General features: G+C 49.7%; 1 protein-coding gene across 2 annotated transcripts in view; it reads right to left on the minus strand.

Moving 5' to 3' along the window:
- PTPN2 (protein tyrosine phosphatase non-receptor type 2) overlaps positions 1-20,316 on the minus strand; it is a 520,264-nt gene that overhangs the window by 217,037 nt on the left and 282,911 nt on the right. For both annotated transcript variants that reach the window (XM_085605857.1, XM_085605856.1), the window contains exon 4: positions 16,381-16,479. In XM_085605857.1, coding sequence (XP_085461983.1) covers positions 16,381-16,479 — 99 coding nt within the window. The remainder of the gene's footprint in view (positions 1-16,380; positions 16,480-20,316) is intronic.

A 20,316-nucleotide genomic window follows, 5' to 3' on the forward strand; every position in this document is an offset into this window, starting at 1 on the left:
TCCAGCAAGATGGTATGGCTGACCGTAACGAATGCTGCCGATAGGTCAAGTAGAATCAGGGCGCATGGTTGTTTCTTGTCGGCTCTGACTCTCAGCTCATCAGTGACCATGGCCATAACAAGTTCTGTACTATGCTGTAGCCGGAAGCCAGCCTGCCTGGCGTGGAGTAGATGGTGTTCCTCCAGATAGCCGGCTAAGAAGTTCAGGACGTGTTTTTCAAGGATCTTACTCAGAAATGGTAGCTGGGAGATAGGCCTATAGTTTTTCAGTACCTTGGTATCGGCTCCTGTTTTTTTGAGGAGTGGGGAGACTTTAGCTTCCTTCAGCTGGATAGGGAGGTAGCCCGCTTCTAGTGAGGCGTTCAGAAAGCTCAGCAACTGAGGCTGAATACCCGGCAAAGCCAATTTTCGGGGGGCAGGGATCTGTACTGGAACCCGATTTGACATGGCCGACCAGCTCCGCCAGTTGTTTTCCCTCGATGTAAGGGAAGCTGTTCAGGACTCCGGTTACCAGCCGACTGTCTATACCAGGTGACCCGGACAGACCGGCAGGAATCGTGGTAATATCGGTCAAGATGTCCTGAACCTTCTGAAGGAAAAAGCCTTGAAAAGTATCACAATCAGGTAGGTCGTCCGTGAGCCTTTTCTCACCTAGTTGCGTAAGTTCCCTAAGAATTGCGAAGGTCTCCCTTTGTTTATTAGTGGCCTCCCTAATTCTGTTTTCATAGAAGGCGGATTTCCTCGCCACAATATCCATCTTATAGCTAGCCAGAAGCGTTTTAAAGGTTAGTGACTCTACTGGACAGTAGTTGAGTCTCCACCTTCGTTCCGCCTTCCGAAGGGCTTGCTTCTTTTCCCTAAGCGAAGCGTCAAACCATGGGGCTCCCTTACCCTTTGCTCTGGTCCTCTCCAGTCGCTCTGGGGCGAGCAGATCCAGAGCAGACCGGATCCAGGTCATCAGAGCAGTGGTGTCAGAGTCCAGGTTCGTCTGTGTCAACTTGGGGGAAGAGGAAAGCAGGGTCGAGACTAAGGAGACGGCCTCAATCTTCTTCCAAGACCTCACTTTCCTCCTCATTTGCGTTGAGGTAGCCAGCTGAGGATCTCCCGGAACCCAGCACTTGATGAGGGAATGGTCTGACCAGATACAAGGGCTGACCTCGATAATTTGCATAAGGGACAGGGAAGACCAAACAAGGTCAAGTGTGTGGCCCTTCACATGGGTGGGACCCCTTACCAATTGTTGCAGATTGAGGGCCGAGAGATTAATTGCAAACTCTTGCGCCATGGGCTCTCTAGGATCCTTATCCCAGTGGTAATTAAAGTCACCTACCACAATAAGGGACTTGTATCTAGACGACAAGTCTGTCAGAAGTTCAAAGAAGGTGCCATTAAATTCAGATGAACTCTGGGGTAGGCGATAGACAAGCAGTAGCAGAATGCATGAGGATTTAAGTGATAATTTTACCCCTAGCAGTTCTGCGCAATCACAGTTTTCTGCTACCATCTGTGTCACTTTGAGACTCTTTTTGAACAAAACGGCCACACCTCCCCCTCTAATGTCCTTGGGACGATTGTACCAGAAAGCATCAAACTCAGGAGGCGGGGCTGCTAAAACGTCCGGTGTTGATGACGTGCCCAACCATGTCTCTGAGAGAGCAAGGATGTCAATTTCGCCCTCGGCTAGAAGTGAAAATACCTCTAAATGATGCTTTTGCAGGGAGCGAGTGTTTAATGTTGCAATAATTAGGCCTTGGGTCTTGGTACGGGTGAGAACATCCTCTCCCCGCAGCAGAGCCTCTGATCGAAGTTTAGCACAAGTTATTCCATCTAACACCGTATTACCTGTGTTCAGGGACCTGAGGATATCGAGTGTATATGTGCAGGATCGACCAGGGGGGTGGCCCCTGGGCCCTTCCTGGCCCGGACGGGCTTTCCTCTGGCGCTCCTCCGGCGCGACGCTGCGCGCGACCATAACAGCCTCTTAAATAGCGTGTGGCAGGGGGCGCTGGTCCAAACTAGAGCGCTGACCCCGGAAGCGTCGTGGGAGCGCTTCAGCCCCACACCCAAGATGGCGGTCGGAGGTAGGGCGGCGAGAAAACACCCAAATGGTGAGTTTGTGCAGTCAGACATCTTATGTGCAAGCAATGTGGGCGTTTTGGGGAGACAGAAAGCTATTATCATACAATTTAAAACACAACAGATTCTGCAATATTACTAAACTAAAAACTTGGCGAGGATAGCCACAAGCAGCAGTAAATTACGAAAGACAGCGTTAGCGTGACAGTCCTATCTGTTGACTGTATAGGACTGTTGGTGAATGAGTGGATGTGTATGTGGATCTTAGAATTACTGAATAGGTTGTTGTAACTGGTATTGGTATGTCCATTGTTTTGAAAATTTTAGTTTCTATTTTTGAATGTGTGTATCAAAGGTTATATTAGGGGGAGAGGAGGTCTGCCACTCTATCACAAGGATGATGTCATCAGTGATGTCGTCAGTGATGTCATTTGAGATGTCATCAGTGATGTCATGAGTGATGTCACTGACCATGTCATGAGTGATGTAATATGTGACGTCATCAGCAGTGCAGTGCGGGCGCGCAAGTTATAGTTAGCTGAACTAACTATAACAGGGGAATTTCAATGGTTTTGTACGAGTGAAAAGTCCAGCTAACTATAACGCCCCTGAAACCTATGGTTTTTTCAGTGAATTTAAGGTTTTTTAAATGCTAATTTCTAACTATGCCTACAAAGATACATCACATCAGGCCTCGTCCCCTCCCTTCACCACTGTGTAAACGCGCCCAGTTGACAGATTAAGTCCCCTTGAATCCTGAGGGTCCCTAGGGGCAAAATAGCCCACTAGGTACGTCCAGTAAGCGCCTTTGCAGAGAGGTGTAAAAAGGGGCACGGCCTGCACCACCTCTCTGCAACGCAGAGCAGTGGCGCTTACTGGAAGCACCTGGTGGGCTAGTTGGCCCCCAGGGTCCCTCAGGATTGAAAGGGAATTATTTCTCCAACTTAAAACGCGCCATAGTGGGGGGCGCTAGAGGGCGCCGAACCAAGATGGCCGCACAAGTGTGAGGCTCTCGCCAGACCGGGCGCTTTCCCGATCCTTCATGCCATCCTGACCAGGCTATCCTCGACCTTACCTCTACGGCTGCATAGGCAGAAACCTGCGCTGCACCCCGATACCCGCCTCGTCCCTGGAGCCCGCCGAGGTGCGGAGATACACGCTGTGGTTCCCCCCGGCCGGGAGAGAGGGCTTGTCTGCGGCCGACGCGCTGCGGGGGACGCGATCTGCGGGAGCCCGGGGCTCCGAGGCCTTCGCGCCGTGGTGACGGCTCTGCCTGGTGGAGCCGCGGACGGCGCTGGAGGACCGGACGACCGGTGGCCACCCCTGCCTGACGGGTGCTGAGAGGCGGGCTCTGGGACATCTTCGTGGCCTGGCGGGGCCGTGGGGGCTCGCTGCTCGCACGCCCTCCGCTGGCTGAGGCCTGCGCCCGGGACTGGCGCGCGCGGGCTGCCGCTGACCCCGCTGGAGATCTCCGGGCGCGGCCTTGGGGGCTATCCTGTTCCTCCCCCCCCCCCCCCACGCATCTACGCTTGGGGTGCCATCCGTCCGGGGCCTGGCTGCCGGACCGCGCCGAGTGGGACTACGGAGCGTGACCTTGTTGGCGAGCTCTGCCCTGCAGGAACCGGCGGGACGGCCTGGGAGACCGTGACGGCTGCTGCCCCCGCCTTGGTGTCCGTGGCTGCTTGTGTGGGGAGGTTGCGGCTCCGTGGACGGGTGCTGCCGGGGGTCCCTGGCCTGTTCTATCCTTGCCTCGCCCTAACCTGACGGCCTACTGGCCCCTCCTCGCTTGCTGTTGGACTCCTCTAGGGACTGCCTGGGCCGGAGCCGTGCGGATTGTGACTCACCCTCTGCTGTCCTTCGGGTGCGGGTCGCGACCGACGGGGGCCGGTGGCTGCTGAGGCCCCCCCCCCCCTGTGCTCGCCGGCTGGTGGCCCGCGCTCCCTGCACACTTGATCGCCTGAATTTGCTGCTCCCCTCGCTCCAACGATCCTAGCGGCAGATTTGGGGCTTCGTGCCGCCCCTCTCTATTCGCGGGGTCGCTGCCTGGGCTGGACGGGTCCCCTGCCTCGTCTGGACTGCCGGGGGGCCCGGCGACAGGGCGTCATGGGGCGCAACGACGCGCGACAGTCCAAGCTGTCGTTTGACGCCAAGAAGGCCCCCGCGCCGGCGTCCGAGCCTGGCCCATCCGCTGCTGTCCCTCCTGATGACGACTGGAAGGCTCTCCTGCTGGGATTAAAACAAAGCTTAACCACCATAGACTCTAAAATTGACAACATCACTACCAGGTTGGATGGTGTAGTGGCCAGACTGGAGCGACACGACACCCGCATCACTGAGACGGAGGATAGGATCTCCGCACTGGAGGACGGTGCCACCTCTGCAGGCCGACATGTCACCCAAATGGATCGCCTCCTTAAAATAATAGCGGACAAGAACGAGGACCTAGAATCGAGGTCCCGTCGCAACAACGTCCGCATCCTGGGCCTTGCGGAGACCACCAACACCGGGAAAATGGAGGTCTTCATCGAGAATCTGTTGGCCGAACTGTTTGGGCGAGACTCCTTCTCTCCACACTTCATTGTGGAAAGGGCACACAGGTCCCTTGCTGCCCGCCCCCCTCCTGGCGGCCAGCCTCGGCCCATAATTGCACGCTTCCTTAACTATCGAGACCGGGATGTGGTGCTCAGGCGTGCACGGGAGATGGGAACGGTGCCCTACTGCAACACTACACTGTCCTTCTTCCCCGATTTCACTGCATCGGTGCAGGAGGCCCGCCGGAAATTCGCAGTGGTGAAAAAGAAACTACAGGCCCGGGAAATTCCGTATGCGATGCTATACCCCGCTAAACTTAAGGTCTCACACCAGGGCAAACAATTGTTTTTTCAGCAACCGCAGCAGGTGGAAGACTTCCTCAAGCGGCAACGCGGGGACTCGGCTGAGGGGGCTGCCGGGCCGCGGCCCTCCCGGTCGCCCTCTCCGATGGAACAACAGGACTGAACATATCGGGGGGGCTGCTTCCCCCCCTCGGACTCACTCGGCTGCTGGGACAACATATGCCCGAACGGTTCAACATCCTGGTGAGGTACCTCTCTTTGTTTCATGCCTACATAATTTTGATGGGTCGCTGACACATTTGGTGCCCGGTCGCCCACCTCCGTCCCACTTTGAGGACCTAGTGTGACTGGGTTCCCGTGGGTGCAAGTAGGGAGGTGGTTGGCAGGTCTGGCGCCCCTAGAGTACGACCCCCCAATGGGCGCACCCCAAAGTACCCCTTTCCTCATCAAGGCAGGGGTAGTTACTGTATTTTTTCTGTTTGATGTGTTGGGTTGGACAGTGAGGGGAGGGGACGGGTGGGTGATGTGTACCCGGCCAGTTGGGGTAGCCGGAGTGGGTGGTCGAATGTTCCGCTCTGCATCTGGGCTCGCTGTTTTCTCAGCACAAGATGCGGAGGGACGGGTGGGGGCGGGAGTTCAATGGGGTTTTGTTATGGAGTTTGTTACTGAGTGCTACGCGCAATTGCCAGCTGCGATTTCATGCCACTTATGCCTTTACACGTGGGAATGGGGGATTTAACTGATAAGCGCCCTGCGCAGAACTTTCAGTTACTATCATGGAATGTGCGAGGGCTAAACGACCCGAGGAAGAAGAGACAAATCCTCGGCTACCTGACTCGGCAGGGAGTGTCGGTTGCCATGCTCCAGGAGACGCACCTGCAGCCTGGGGTGACCCCCCCGTTTGCGTCACGATGGGCAACGGATAGGGTGTTCTCGTCATACTCAAGTTACGCAAGGGGAGTGACCATTCTAGTGAGACGGGGGATGGGATTTACTCTGGCGGGCACTGAGGTAGATTCTGGGGGGCGTTACTGCATGGCTTGGGGGACACTGCACTCACATACAATTCTGTTTGCTTGTTACTATGGCCCCAACACGGATGACCCCTCTGCGCTCCTCTCGATGTGGGGTAAGATCCACTCCCTAGGTATTTCCCACATTATACTGGGGGGTGACTTCAACACTGCACTTCGGCCTGGGATGGACAGGTCACACCCGCAGGCATCACACTACACGCACACACAGCGCGCGTTGTTGAATATAGTGGACGACCATCGCTTAATTGATGCATGGAGGCACTTCCACCCCACGTTCCGACAGGGCACCCACCATTCCGCGGTACATTCCACCTGGGCGCGTATTGACTACGTGTTCCTCTCATCTGGCCTCTCCCCTTGGCTGGGTGGGGCGCTTCACCTGGCTCGCACCTTCTCTGACCACTCTCCGGTCCTTCTGTCCCTGCGCATCCCCCTCGCGGTCCCCCCTTATCTGAGCTGGCGACTGAATCCTGCACACCTCACAGACCCGGTGTTTCATGCGGAACTTGAGCAAGACATAAAAGATTTCTTTGAGCGTAACATAGATTCCGTCTCCAGCCTTACTACAGTCTGGGAGGCGTTCAAAGTCACCGTGAGAGGATGGTGCATTGCTAAGGGAGGTGGGGTCCTTAAGTTTCTACGCGGAGATTTACGCAGGCTCGAGGCTGAACTCCGTAAGCTGGAGAGTGACATGGAGCGTACTGGGCGAGAACCTAGCACAGCGGCACAGCTGCGAGAGAAACTAAATGAATACTCGGAAGCCGCTGCCGCGGAGAGTAAGTTTCTGGGAAGACCCTTTGTCTCCCGAGTATATGGTGAGGGCGATAGACCTGGCAGGGCGTTAGCCACCGCGACCCGCTCCCCCAGGTACAGTAACTACGTTGCTACCCTGATGGATGAACATGGCACCCCGCAGCGGGAGCTTTCGGACCAACTCAAGGTCCTCACTGAGCACTACACTAGGCTATACACCTCCCAACGGACTGCACCGATTGCGTTACAGGAATACCTTGATGACACCGCGCTGGCATGGCTGGGCCCCACACAGCAGCAGTTCCTCCACCATCCACTGGAACTAGATGAGATTACGGATGCCATTATGTCCATGAAGTCGGGGAAGGCGCCTGGGTCGGACGGGCTGCCGATCGACTTCTATAAAGCCTTCAAGCAGGTGTTGGCCCCCATTCTGCAGCAGGTGTACTACTCCTCCTTAGAGGAGGGATCTCTGCCGGCCACGATGCGAGAGGCCCTTATAACGTCTTTGTTAAAACCTGGAAAGGCGCCGGAATATTGCGACTCCTACAGACCCCTCTCACTGTTAAATGCAGACGTTAAAATATTAGCGAAGGTCCTGGCTACGCGCCTTAATCTCCTGATGGAGCGCCTTGTGCTTCCGGACCAGGCCGGGTTTGTCCCCAACCGGGCAACTTCTCATAACTTGCGCACTCTCCAGGCGGTGATTCAGGATATTGACCCGAAGAGCGAGGCTGCCGTGGCCTTTCTCGACGCCACTAAGGCGTTCGATTCCCTCGAGTGGGATTATCTACTGGCCTTGCTGGAACGGATGGGCATGCCCTTCAATTTCTTGGACTGGATCCGACTGTTATACTGCCGGCCGAGAGCAATGGTGCTGCTTAATGGTGCCCGCTCCCCCCCCTTCGAGATCCACAGGGGGACCCGCCAGGGATGTCCCCTCTCCCCGGTGCTGTTCGCACTAGCTATAGAGCCCCTTGCGGCCAAGCTCCGGCAGCATCATAATCACCGTTCTCTCATATACCCTGAGCGCCAACTGCTCATTGCACTATATGCGGATGACATGAATCTGTATGTGCATAAGCCGCGTGAAAACTTGAACCCTCTGCTGCGGGAGGTCACTAAATTCGGCGCCCTCTCGGGGATTCAGATAAATTGGACAAAATCTGCCTTGTTCCCCTTGACTGACAGCACTACGCAGTTCCCCCTGGATTATCCCCTGGTCTGGGAGCAAGAGGAGATCAAATACCTGGGCATCCAAGTGACAAGAAATCGGGAGGCCCTGATTAGAGCCAACTACGGGACAGTTGTGGATCAACTCACAGACAAAATTACCCAGTGGATCCGCCTCCCGTTGTCAATGGCAGGTCGGATCTCACTGATTAAAATGGTGGTCCTCCCCAAGCTGCTGTATCTCTTTACGAACATTCCATATAGTCCGGGCGCACATTTCTTTCGCGCCCTCAATTCCCAGCTCTCCCGTCTTATCTGGGGAGGTAAGCAAGCCCGACTCGGGCTGCGAACCCTTATGCTACCCTATCACCAAGGGGGGTTTGACGTCCCCAATTTCCAACGATACTATGATTGCGCACAGGGTCACTTCGCCGCTTATTGGCTGCACCCTCCCCCCTTTATGGCGCACTTGGCAGTCGAAGATGGATATATGCGGCCGGAACAACCTTCCGGATATTTATACACAACAGCCCGAATAGATCATAGAGATCCCACCACGGTCGACTGCACTGTCAGTGCCTGGAAACGTCTGGCGGACCGCATGGAAGTAAAATTCCTATACTCCCCTCGTATGGCCTTAGCCCACGATCCGAGGGTGAGTGTGGCCCGAGAGGAAATTGGCCGTAGACTGCTGGCAAGGCTCGCTGTTCACACCTGGGGGGATCTGTACCACCAGGGGAGTTTCCGCATAGCCACACATTTCTTCAAGGATACCACTCCTTCCGTTATGGATACTTTTCTCTACATTCGGCTCCGGCAAAATATCAAGGCGATTACCCCCGATTTTCCGAGCGAGCCTGACACCATGGCGCCCCTACATGCACTGCTGCAGAAGGGAACACCGACGCATGTGGTCTCTATGTTATATGCTCACGCACAGGCCGCCCCCTCCCCCCCACCTCTCCGATCGCGTAGTGACTGGGATTGCGATCTGGGGGAGCCACTGTCGGACGCTCAGTGGGAGGAGAGCTGCTCCCATACCAGCGCGGTGACGGGAAATGCCCGCCTTCGCCTGGTTCATTTTAAATTCCTGCATCGCCTCTACTTTACACCCGCTAAACTACACCGTTTCGGCCTCCGGGACAACGATTGCTGCCTCCGCTGCAAGAGGCCAGGCGCGGACTTCATGCACTTAGCGTGGTCCTGTCGGGCCGTTGCTGCCTACTGGGTGGAAGTGTTTGCAGCCCTTGCCGAGATGATTGGGGTAAACATTGCCCCCTGTCCTAAGATTGCCCTGCTGGGCCAATCCAACCCCGATATCAAGGCGCACCGGAAATTCTTCGCGATGGGCCTCCTGTTGGCAAAACGCCATGTCGCCTGCAGGTGGGGGCGAGGGCGAGCGCCTAAATTCAAGACGTGGCTGGATACTATGACAACTTGGCAGGAACAACTGCACAACTATTCGGACCTTCTGCCTCACAAATCTCGGCCCAAGGACCTGTGGGGTCCCCTCACTGCGTATCTCCTGAAAATGCAGCTCCCAGACGAGCCCACTGCGGGTACGAGTGGGGCTGTTACAGTGGAAAGCCGGTTCACCTCGCCGGCTCCAGCGCCCAATTCACTGCCAGCTGACACTGATTTGGCCCCCCCTCCCGCGCTCCCTTAGTTCTCTATATATGCGACGCCAGCGCTCTCGCTGCCCTCGGTTGGGCTACACACGTCCCGTGGAATCACCTTACACCCATGGGATATGCGGGTGGTGGGTGCCGCGAGCTGATTGTCCCCCCCTTCCCCCCCCCCTCCCTCCCCACTACGACATGGCATGCGCGACGCTGTCGGCGACAGCGTCATGTCATGATTCTCTACTAGGGCCTTGCTATGCCCGCCCAGATTATTTGACGGTGCCTCGTGGCGCATGGCGTCGACACCTTGGGTGGGTCCCACATGCCATAGAGTGCTGTTGAGGCCCGCACAACCAGGCACCACATTGCCACGGCTGCCTCATGCTAGGTACGCTGGATCCTCGCTGGAAGAGCGCTGTTTATGTAGCACTTGGTTTTTTTTGTTTTCTTGTTCCGTTATTAAAGTTGAATGAAACCTCAGGCTCCTCATGCTGGATCACTTCATGCAGCTCTGATTATTTCCTACTACATGCCGACACAGTACTAGCTCCTATGCTTCGCGGCCGGCCCGTTTGGGTTGTAGGCGACATGCTGTGTAAACCAGTGATTGCTTTTCAAAATATGTTCATTGATGCCCCACCGCATGTGGTTGCAGCCGGCCTGATCTTTCAGGTTGTAGGCATACAGCTGTGTACTAACTTTTTATGCTCAATAAAGGTTTTTTCAAAAAAAAAAAAAAAAAAAAAACGCGCCATAGTGCGTGTTTGCACACGTTACCTCAGGCCCCATCCCCTCTCTTCACCACTGTGTAAACGCGCCCTGTGGCCGTTCTAAGTTGACAGATTAAGTCCCCTTGAATCCTAGGGGGTCCCTAGGGTCAAACTAGCCCACTAGGTACCTCCAGTAAGCGCCACAGAGCTGCGTTGCATAGAGGTGTAAAAAGGGGCATGGCCTCAGAACACCTGTCAGCAACGCAGCTCCCTGGCGCATACTGGAGATACCTGTTGGGCTAGTTGGCCCTCAGGGACCCTCAGTATTGAAGGGGAATTAATTACCCAACTTACAACTGGCCAGGGGGCGCGTTTGCAGAGTGCTGCAAGGAGGGGGCGTGGCCTCCGGCGCGATGCCGGTCTTTTTTTTTTTTTTTTTTTTAAGAAGGAGGGCTGTGTGGCCCCCCTTCTTTTTCTAATTTATTGGCCCGGGGGACCCCATCCCCCAGGGCCTGCACCCTCATTTTTTTGCCCCCCTCCTCAGGCCACTTATGGCCCCGGGGACCCCATCCCCGGGGCTGGCCTTTGTTTTTTATCCTTTTAAAAATATATATATTTATAGAAACACCTAGGACATGCTGGACAAACCGTATGTACCTATCACCAAGACGATTTGCGTGATATTCACTAAAAGACGACTATGCATACAATGAATCCACGTGGAATGTATTTACACCGCTAGTGAAGCTCTGACGTGTCTGACGCCCTACCGTGACTAATTCCGGCGCCCCCGCCGGTGGGTACTCTCCAAGTAGACACCCTTGTCGTTTATTTATACAAACATGGGTAGCTATTGACGGGCACATTTAATACACACGCACACCAAGCCATTCAAAGGGGATTCGACAAAAATTCGACCAAACTATGCAAGAAACCCCCCCGCACGGTTAATAAAACACACATCCACCGCCGGATGTGTAATACTTTTTATTTTACTCTCTGGAAAGGAGACGAACCTCACTTGAGAGTCACAGCGTGCTCCTGGCTGAGCCCAATGCTGTGTTACACCCACCAGTGCCCGCCGAGTGCCACACACCTCTGTGTTGTATTCCACCAGCAAGTGCGTATGATATAACACTCTCTAGCCCATGTGCACTGTAACACCACCCCGTGAATATGTCATGCCACACTTGCCTTCGCACGGGTTATATTGCCCCATCTAACGTGCCTTCCTCGGTGCCTATGTTATAACGCACAGTGCTATGCCATACATATTACAATCTGGGATCCATATTTTTGTCACAGTGCATATGCAACGTTACACTCCCCAGCACATATTTTATATTACAACTTTAGAGACTAGTTAGGTTACACAACACTGCCCTGTGCATATTACACTCCAAGGCGCATATCGCATAGCACGCGCTAGTGCCTGTGCCATCTCGCGCTCTCCAATGAATCTGTCATTGCGCACAAGGTATTGCATATTATATTTCACGCCCCGGTTCATCTTATGTCACACTTTTTGGTGCATAGTTTATACCAAATACTATATCTAGTTTTCATTTTCAATAGTGCTCTCAGGACTATGTTCTGTATAACACTGCGTCCACCTACCCTTTTCACGGGCATTACATTTTGCGATGGGGGGTGGAGGGTCAGGGGGTGTTTCTGCCAAGTGAGCCCGGAGTCACAGTCAAAACACCCTCTTCCTGAATAAAAGTGAGATTATGCTGCATACTTGTTCATATTTTAAGTAGTTCGCACAGACACACATTTTAAAAACAATAAAGTTCCTAATACCCACCTTCTCTGAACAGTTAGCTTGCTGCCCCATCCACCTCCTCCCTATCCTCTGTTGTCTGAATCCATGGACTAGCCTCCTCCCTCCTGCCATGCATGATCTGATGTGCTGCCACTGCCCTCCATTTAGCATGATGTACCAGTCCACTCCTCCTGCCCTCCATTGCCCAATTCTATGGCCCATCATGGACCTCCTGCTTAGCTTGCTGCCCCTATTCTCCTTCCCCCTGCCCTCCGATGTCTTTGTGCATGCCCCTGCTCCATCCATTTTGCCCACCATGTTCCATGGACCAGCCACTCCTATCTACTCTGAGTGTTCTGTTGAGCTGCCACTCCCCTCCCACCTGCCTAGCATTGTCAGATGACTGTAACCTGTCCCTGCCACCTCCACCCTGCCTGTCCACATGCCATGCCCCTATCCCCTTCCTCCTGTGTCCATGGTCCATTTTACTGCCACACCCTTCTGCCATCACTGGTCTGTTGTGCTGCAACTGCTCCTCACGCCTGCCCCGCGCGGTCTGTTGTGAGGCCCCTTCCCCTGAACTCTCTTGTCTGTGCCCAGGTCCTGACCCTCCCCTTCTATCCTCCATGGTCCTTTGTGCATGCCCCTGCACCCTCCTTCTTGCCCATCATAGCCATTGTGCTGCCACTAACCCTCCCGCTTGCCATGCATGGTCTTCGGTGCTGCCATGGCCCCTCCCACCTTCCCTGTGTGGTCAGCTAGCTGCCCCTGACACCCTCCCACCTTCCCTCCATGGTCTGTGTGTATGCCATCATAGTCTCATTGTTGCTCTCCATGGTGTGTCTTGTTTCTAGTGCCCATCCTGCCTGACCTCCATGGTCATCTTGCTGCGCCTGCCCTGCCCTCTTGCCCCCAGCCCTCTGTTTCCATGTGCAGACCCCTATTCCCTCCCTCCTGGCTTGTCTGTTCCATTGTAATGCCCCTGATCCGTCCTGCCTTCACTTTATGGTCTGTTATGCTGCAGCTTTCTCTCCGGTCTGTCCATTAGGGTCAGCTAGCTATCATTGCCTCTTTCCCCTCTGTTCTCTGTTGTCCATGTGCATGGTCCTGTCCCCTCCCTATTGCTTTCTATGGATTGTTGTGCTGCACTCCCGTCCCGCATGCCCTGTGTGGTGTATTGTGCTGCTGCAAACCCCGATGCCTGCCCTGTAGGGTCAGTTTGGTGCACCTCCACATGTCCCTCCTGTTCTCTGTTATCAGAGTCCATGTCCCTACCCCAATTCCTCCTGCCTATCATGATCCAATGTACCATACTTGCGAACATTTTGAACTTGATAAGAGGGAGATTTTGAAAAAAAACTGGGGTATTGATTTTCCCCTTTGAGTTACATTGAAAAAGAGGAAATTGTAGACAGGAGACAGATCAAATAAAGCCCATTTGAGCTTAAAAACATTGCACGTTTCCTGGCTGAAACGGGTCTGTTGGCATGTATGGTTGTCATACCACTGCCTCTTCCTTCTGCCCACAATGGTCTATTATATTGCCACAGCCTCTCTTGCCAGTCCTGTATTGTTGGTTTGTTGCCCCTGCCCCGCTTTTCCACTGCCCTCCATAGTCTGTTGTGCTGCCACTGCCCTTCCTGCCTGCCCAGTGTGGTCAAATTGTTGCCTCTGCACTCTCCTACCTGCCTTCAATTTTCAGAGTCTGTGCCCCTGGCCTCTGCCGCTCAACAGTATCCCAATGAACAACAAGATTGCTAACACTCTATATTTATTACAAAAGTGTGGAACGCCTGACGTCATCTTGATGTAATCAAAACTGTAATACCTAGAGCATTTCCTTTAGAAATTACTTATTTGCATCAAAATTATGGTTAGTGCTCTAAAAAACTAAAATGAGGACATATTTTCTGAGTTTTCAAATAGCGACAAAGCACTTTTAAATTATTTGTAATCTTTATATTTTTTTATCCAGTTGACTACTTGATTAAATGTTGCACCTAGGGGAGAGATGTGGTGTTACTTCCAGAGCTGCAGACTTTGCAACTGGGGAACCAGGTTGGAGTTTCTGCTTCAGCTCAACATTCTGTGATTCTGGTCAAATCACTTAATCTCCCCATGTCTACAACCAAAATGAATTTGATCTTGTGTGATGTAACCAACGCTCATGTAAAGCACTCCAATACCGGACATGTCTGCACTATATAAAACTGCAAATACACAAAAAATAAGTGTTTTGCACACTTCTGTCATTGGGCTACATCTGGGTGATATTTTTGCTGCATTTGGGCTCTTTTGTCTCTGGTGGCCATCTTGGGAGATTTATTTGTTATGAAGTTTTCTACTTTCCTCATTTACTGCAGTCTCCTCAGTAGGAAATGCTTTCAGTTTTTTACTTTGATTCCATCAAGAAGGTATTCAGATATGTCACACATTTGCCATAAATTCTGAATGTTAGCACTCTAGTTGCTCATTAGATCACTGTAGTAAAGCTACTGCTCACCATGGAAGTCTGCTGCTGGTATTAAAAGTGCATGTTTCAGTCTGCATATCAGAATTTTTTAATGAAATAGAAGAGGATTTGATAAGTCACTCAAAATGTGCTGTAATTTTTCTTTCTTCAGCACTAATCATAATTTCTATGGCAAAATGAACCCCCTCATTGTGTTCCTTTTTAAATTAAATGTTTTAAGTGTTACCAGTTTATTCCAATCAAGATGGCTTCAGGTGTGCCATCCTTTTGTCATAAGTAAGACTGTTAGCGCTCTAGTTGTTCGTTAGAACACTCTGGGACATTCTGTCATTGGGCTATACTTGGGCTACATCTGGGTGATATTTAGGCTACATTTGGGCTCTTTCTCTGGTGGCCATCTTGGGAGATTTATTTGTTATGAAGTTTCCTAATTTCCTCATTTACTGCAGTCTCCTCAGTAGGAAATACTTTGTTTTTTATTTTGGTTCCATCAAGAAGGCATTCAGATGTGTCACACATTTGCCATAAATTCTGAATGTTAGCACTCTAGTTACTCATTAGATCACCGTAGCAAAGCTACTGCTCACCAGGGAAGTCTGCAGCTGGTATTCAAAGTGCATGTCAGAATTTTTTTATGAAATAGAAGAGGATTTGAGAAGTCAAAATGTGCCCTAATTTTTCTTTCTGCAGCACTAATCATAATTTCTATGGCAAAATAAACCCCCTCATTTTGTTCCTTTTTAAATTAAATGTTTTAAGAGTTACCACTTTATTCCAATCAAGATGGCTTCAGGTGTGCAATACGTTTGTCATAAGTAGGACTGTCTAGTTGTTCTTTAGAACACTCTGGGAAGCTGCAGTAGAACACAAAGGAATCAACTGACAGTCTCTGCCCTTGTTGGGCGTACATGTTTTACTGAGAATGTCAGACTTCATTCTCACATGACTGAGAAAGATAATGTGAATTTACAGAAAATATGCTCTCAGTTTAGCTTATAGATCACCTTCCAAACCTCTGTAGGAAAAGCATGAGAAAATAGTTCTCTCAAACATGATTCATGATATCACAGCAGAAGGCTTTTTCACATGGTAAAATCACCTTAGAACACACCACAATTCCTAAAATGAGTATGGTACCATCAACAAATAATTTATAATGTAACTAAAGTCTTAAAACCTTCTATTAACTGCAATGCTTTTTAATGAGGTGCTATCATGTATATTGGTCCCAAGATGGCTGCCAACACTTCTTGGGTGAAGTACTGTCAGCCAATCAGATCTCACGATGAGATGTGTGGTTAGGCTCGCCCAGATATATCCTTCTTTTTAACTCTAATTGTCTCAGGAACTACTGAACGGATTTACACCATTTAAGCAAAAGGCACGAGTCTGAACTGAGGACTACCTCTTTGTCAAATTTGGTGTATTTCCGTTCAGCAGTTCGGGCTGTAGCTGCGTCAACAGGTCCTATGGGAAAATGCATGGGGAAAACGCTTTTTGGGACCCCCCTTTTTTCTCGGCCCCCGCTTGACGAATCACCGTGAAGTTTTCAGGATAGGAGCGGACCGGAGCTGGCCAAAAGTTTGGAAAATTTCGCGAAGATTCGTCAATCGGCGCCAACGTTATGCCAAATAGAATATTGCGGATTTCCTATGGAAAATAGGTCCTAACTATAACTACCTACTGGCGACTGCTAGTAGGTAATATATATATATATATATATATATATATATATATATATATATATACACACACACACACACACACACACACATACATACAGTTTCCCAATGTAATAATTTAAATCAATATAAAAATGTCCTGGGGAATGCACATATGTGGGTAACAGAATACATGTAGCTATTAAACATAAACATGGGTTTGCAAAACTGAAGATTAGCCAGTGTAGAATTCCTCTCAACTGCCAGTATTACTCACCGTGTCTTTCTCAATAACTCTGTTTAGCATCACAACTGCTTTACTTTTTTGTTGCCATACCATTAGCCAAAAATGACAACAAGTATTAGGAAGTGGACCCTGTGTGTTTAAAAAAAAAAAAAGAATTGTAAGAAAGATTTTCAATTTTAGGGTTTATTTGCACACAAGTTTAGCATATAATCGACACCATTAGGGCTTGGCTTTAAATAGCAACATAAAACCTTTTAAAATGTCGAAGACAAGATTGAGCCTACTACAAAGGAACTTCTGTACAAGCAGCCATTGAAAACATAAGAGGAAAACACAACAATCTAGCTAATATCATAATCAAGTTAAAATCATAATCATGCAGCAATTTTAACAAGACATTAAATGATTAAGTGTTGCTCCAAAATGGCTGTTCACTATATACAAAAGAGATGTCTTCCTTTCCCCATCCTTCATTCATATCCAACTGTCAACCAGTAGACCTTTAGTTTGGTAGTGGAGACAAAACTAGATAAGCATTAGAAAACTACTGAGTGAAAATCATTCCTTTACTCGTGTTGTGATTCCTTTTTTCCCCATAACGTGTAGGAATAGGTCAATGCAAGGAAATTATGGGAAGATGAAGACATGACGCAAAGACATCTTTGTCGTAGAGTTTCCTGAAACTGGTACATCCTTAAATAAGTCTCTCACTCTGCCTCAGCTATTTTGTCAATAGCAAGGACCTCTACCATGCTGAAGAGAATCCAATGAGCAGTGGAGCACTTTGAAATCAGTCAGTCTTGGTCATTACTGCGTAGTAGCTGTAATGCTAGCAGTAAAGAACTGAATTCTCAATGGATCTCTGGGCTTCAACTGGGTATTTCTTTAATTTTAGAGCATGGCAGTAAAAGAACATATCATTTTAGTTCCTTAGAGAAAATACCCAAGCACAGTCAATCACATGTCTGAGTCGGTTTTAAGAATATTTCTTCAAATCCTAGTTCTTTCGAAAAGGCTAACTTCTTAATATAGGCAGTCTATACCAGTTAACGGTCAGTCTCCTCCCTACTTAATCTACTGGGTTGGCTCTTCTTGTTCGGGCTCATCTGTGGAAGGCAAAGTAGCACTCACCCCAGATCTTCCTTTGTATGGCTTCTCTGCTACTCTTCTTTCTCCAGCTTTTAATGAGAATGTCAGGGTGTGGTACATCCCACTGTCCACTCTTCAGCAACTGAGTGGCTTTTTTATTTCGGCTATGTGTAACCATTCCTTCCCACTTGCTCCGGATTCATCCATAGAGTGATCCAAGTGTTTCTAGCCCATCCCACTTTAAAACCAGGTCCCTACCTCCTTTAAAAACAGGCCCTATTCCCCCACACATGTAGGTCATAGTTGTCTGTGTTGTCCACCTGACTGCTCCCAACCAAGTGCAGCTTTCTCAGAGAATTGTCCATTTGGCCCGGCTGGTGGATTTCACACACATCTGCCCACCCCTGAGTACCATCTTGTGTCATCAGCTCAGGGCACACACAAGTTCTCACTTCTTTTAATGCATGGCAGAAATCCGCCTCTACCCCCAAACAGACAAATTAATTGCTAAAAGCAGCAATCGAAGGGACCTATTGAGCGACACTCTTGGAGGAACCTCTTCCTCAACTGTCTTCGCCATAGCACTCTCTTATAGTAACCATAAGCAAGACAAATAAGCTAATATTGGTTTATTCAATGAAGGTGATTAGTTAGGACCTTGGAGTCAGTCAGTCAGTATTTGGGACACAAAGAATGCAATCATTTTCCTTCTGGCAGACCTGACATCTCCTGTTACAAAGTTAACAGACATTTTTCGGGGAAGCAACGTAAAAGGAGGAAGTTGGCAAACTTCTCAGAAGGAGCTGTGCATTTCAGTCATTAGAGGCGACTCATGATTTGGCAAGGATCATGCAGGTCTTCCTTCTCTCCTTATAGCCAAGTTATCACTTTAAAACAATTGCAAAATCTATGTATGCCTTAGTTTTCAGAAGGGTCTTTTAGCACCTTAATTTTTACCAGTAAATATTGTCTTTATTACATGTTGGTCACCTTGCTTTAAACAAAAGTGTTAGCAGATACAATATAATTAAATGCATGTGTGGCTTGTGTATTGCTCGGGTCGAAATTGGTATGGTTATAGTAGTTTTTTAAAATACAGAACTGTAAAAGGAGTCGAGCTTTCCTCCTCGTTTATGGCAAAATAATAGAAACTCCTGAATAAAGTACATCGTCATTTTCCCTTTCTGAATAATGATCAACGATTGTCAATGTCAAGTTGAAGGAAAGTACATGCACATTCAAACCTTTTATATGCATGTCTTCAAGGGTGGGATCTGAGATGTCCAGTTATTCTAACTGCACACATTATATTTATGGCCCATAAATGGCATTCCCATTTCCATGGGGATTTTTACTCACATTTACCCCCCTGCTCTTAGCAAGTGGTAAATCTAATTGGAGGCAGAGGTTTGTCCTGGTGGGAGAGGGAAGTAGAGTATATTGCTTGACAGGGGCAAGTGCACTGTGCCTTGGAAGATGGTCCCACGAGGCTCATGAAATTGTGTGGGGTTGTATTGCAGCTCTTTGCCAAGGCCATTTTCTGGGCCAGGTTTTACAGCCGAGAAAATAAGCTTGGTCCTTCCTGCACCCGGTAAATCCAGGTGCACCAACAACAACCCACTAAACTTGTAATCCAGGCCACAGTCGAGGCAGCTGTGTGGGCCTTGCTCTACGTGTGAGGCAGGGATGAATTGTAAACTGCCTATGCTAAAAACAGTGGTCAACCTCTCAGTCAGGAGCAAAAAGCGGTGGGTCTTAGGAAGAGAAGACAATTGATCGGATCCTTGAGATTCAGACCCAATGAAAGAGAAGTGCAAGGAGACCATAGATTTGCACTTCAGGAACGATGCGAGTGTCCCATTTGTGTGAACCCAGACAACATGAATGGTGTGCAGTCATGTACAATGGAGCTGCTGAACTAGTTTCTATGTCAGATATGGAGGGGATGAAACATAGGTGAGGGAAAGCAGGCCAACAGGAAGGAGGAACTTGGAAGGGTGTGCACACACGGGAAGAAATAAAGTAACTACGAAGCCTAGAGCAAACCAGTGAAGCTAAGAAGGAAAACCTACTGTGTCACAGGGTCACAAGTTTAATGAACCAATCGAAACTAAAAGATCTTTCAATATTGTGCTCACGGGTGACCGTCAAAGCTGGCACCTATGCCTCTCCTGACAATCTCAACTTTTCTGTGCTCTAACGCGCTCCCTTTGTTCCTCCAGCTGCTTTTAACAGGTTACAACTGTCCCCTGGGCCTCAAGTACTAGTCCACTCTACTCTAGATTCCTTTGCCACCTTCTTCCCACTCTCACATTCACTTCTATCCCCCTAATTCATACTATTAACAAGGAATTTGATTCCTCAACTGCACTTCCATTAGAAATAGCACAAACCTTTGTTTTATCGATGTACTCTACATAATCAGGGCCACTGGAATTATGTGATTCTGCGGCTGATGCTTCTTTTTAGTATAATTGTAGATTTGGCACATCATACATCATCTGCTGCAAAATTTGCAGATTTGAACAAAAAGTGTCTCTAGCTCAAACGGATCAAGAGTTGATAAAAATTAAGCGACGCTGGTTGCTGTGTAGTGAAAGGAATTTCGCAAAGGTTGACAGTTCCTTCCGGTTGCATACTGAGTGTTAAACTAGCACTCAAAGTGAAACAGTGTTAAGGTGTAAAAATGACAAAATAATTTATCAACAACATCACAAAATGTGCCACATAATTTGCAGTTCCCTGCCGCGTAATTTGGTCCTCCCTTGCCACATAATTCCAGTTGCCATGTACATAAGTGATCTTGCCCCAATTTTAGTCAGATTTACTCATGTACGTGTAAGGCAATGCCTTTCTGTCTTTGGGTTTTATGAATAG

This window comes from Triturus cristatus, chromosome 5_1, assembly GCF_964204655.1.
Source record: "Triturus cristatus chromosome 5_1, aTriCri1.1, whole genome shotgun sequence".
Classification (NCBI taxonomy): Eukaryota; Metazoa; Chordata; class Amphibia; order Caudata; family Salamandridae; genus Triturus; species Triturus cristatus.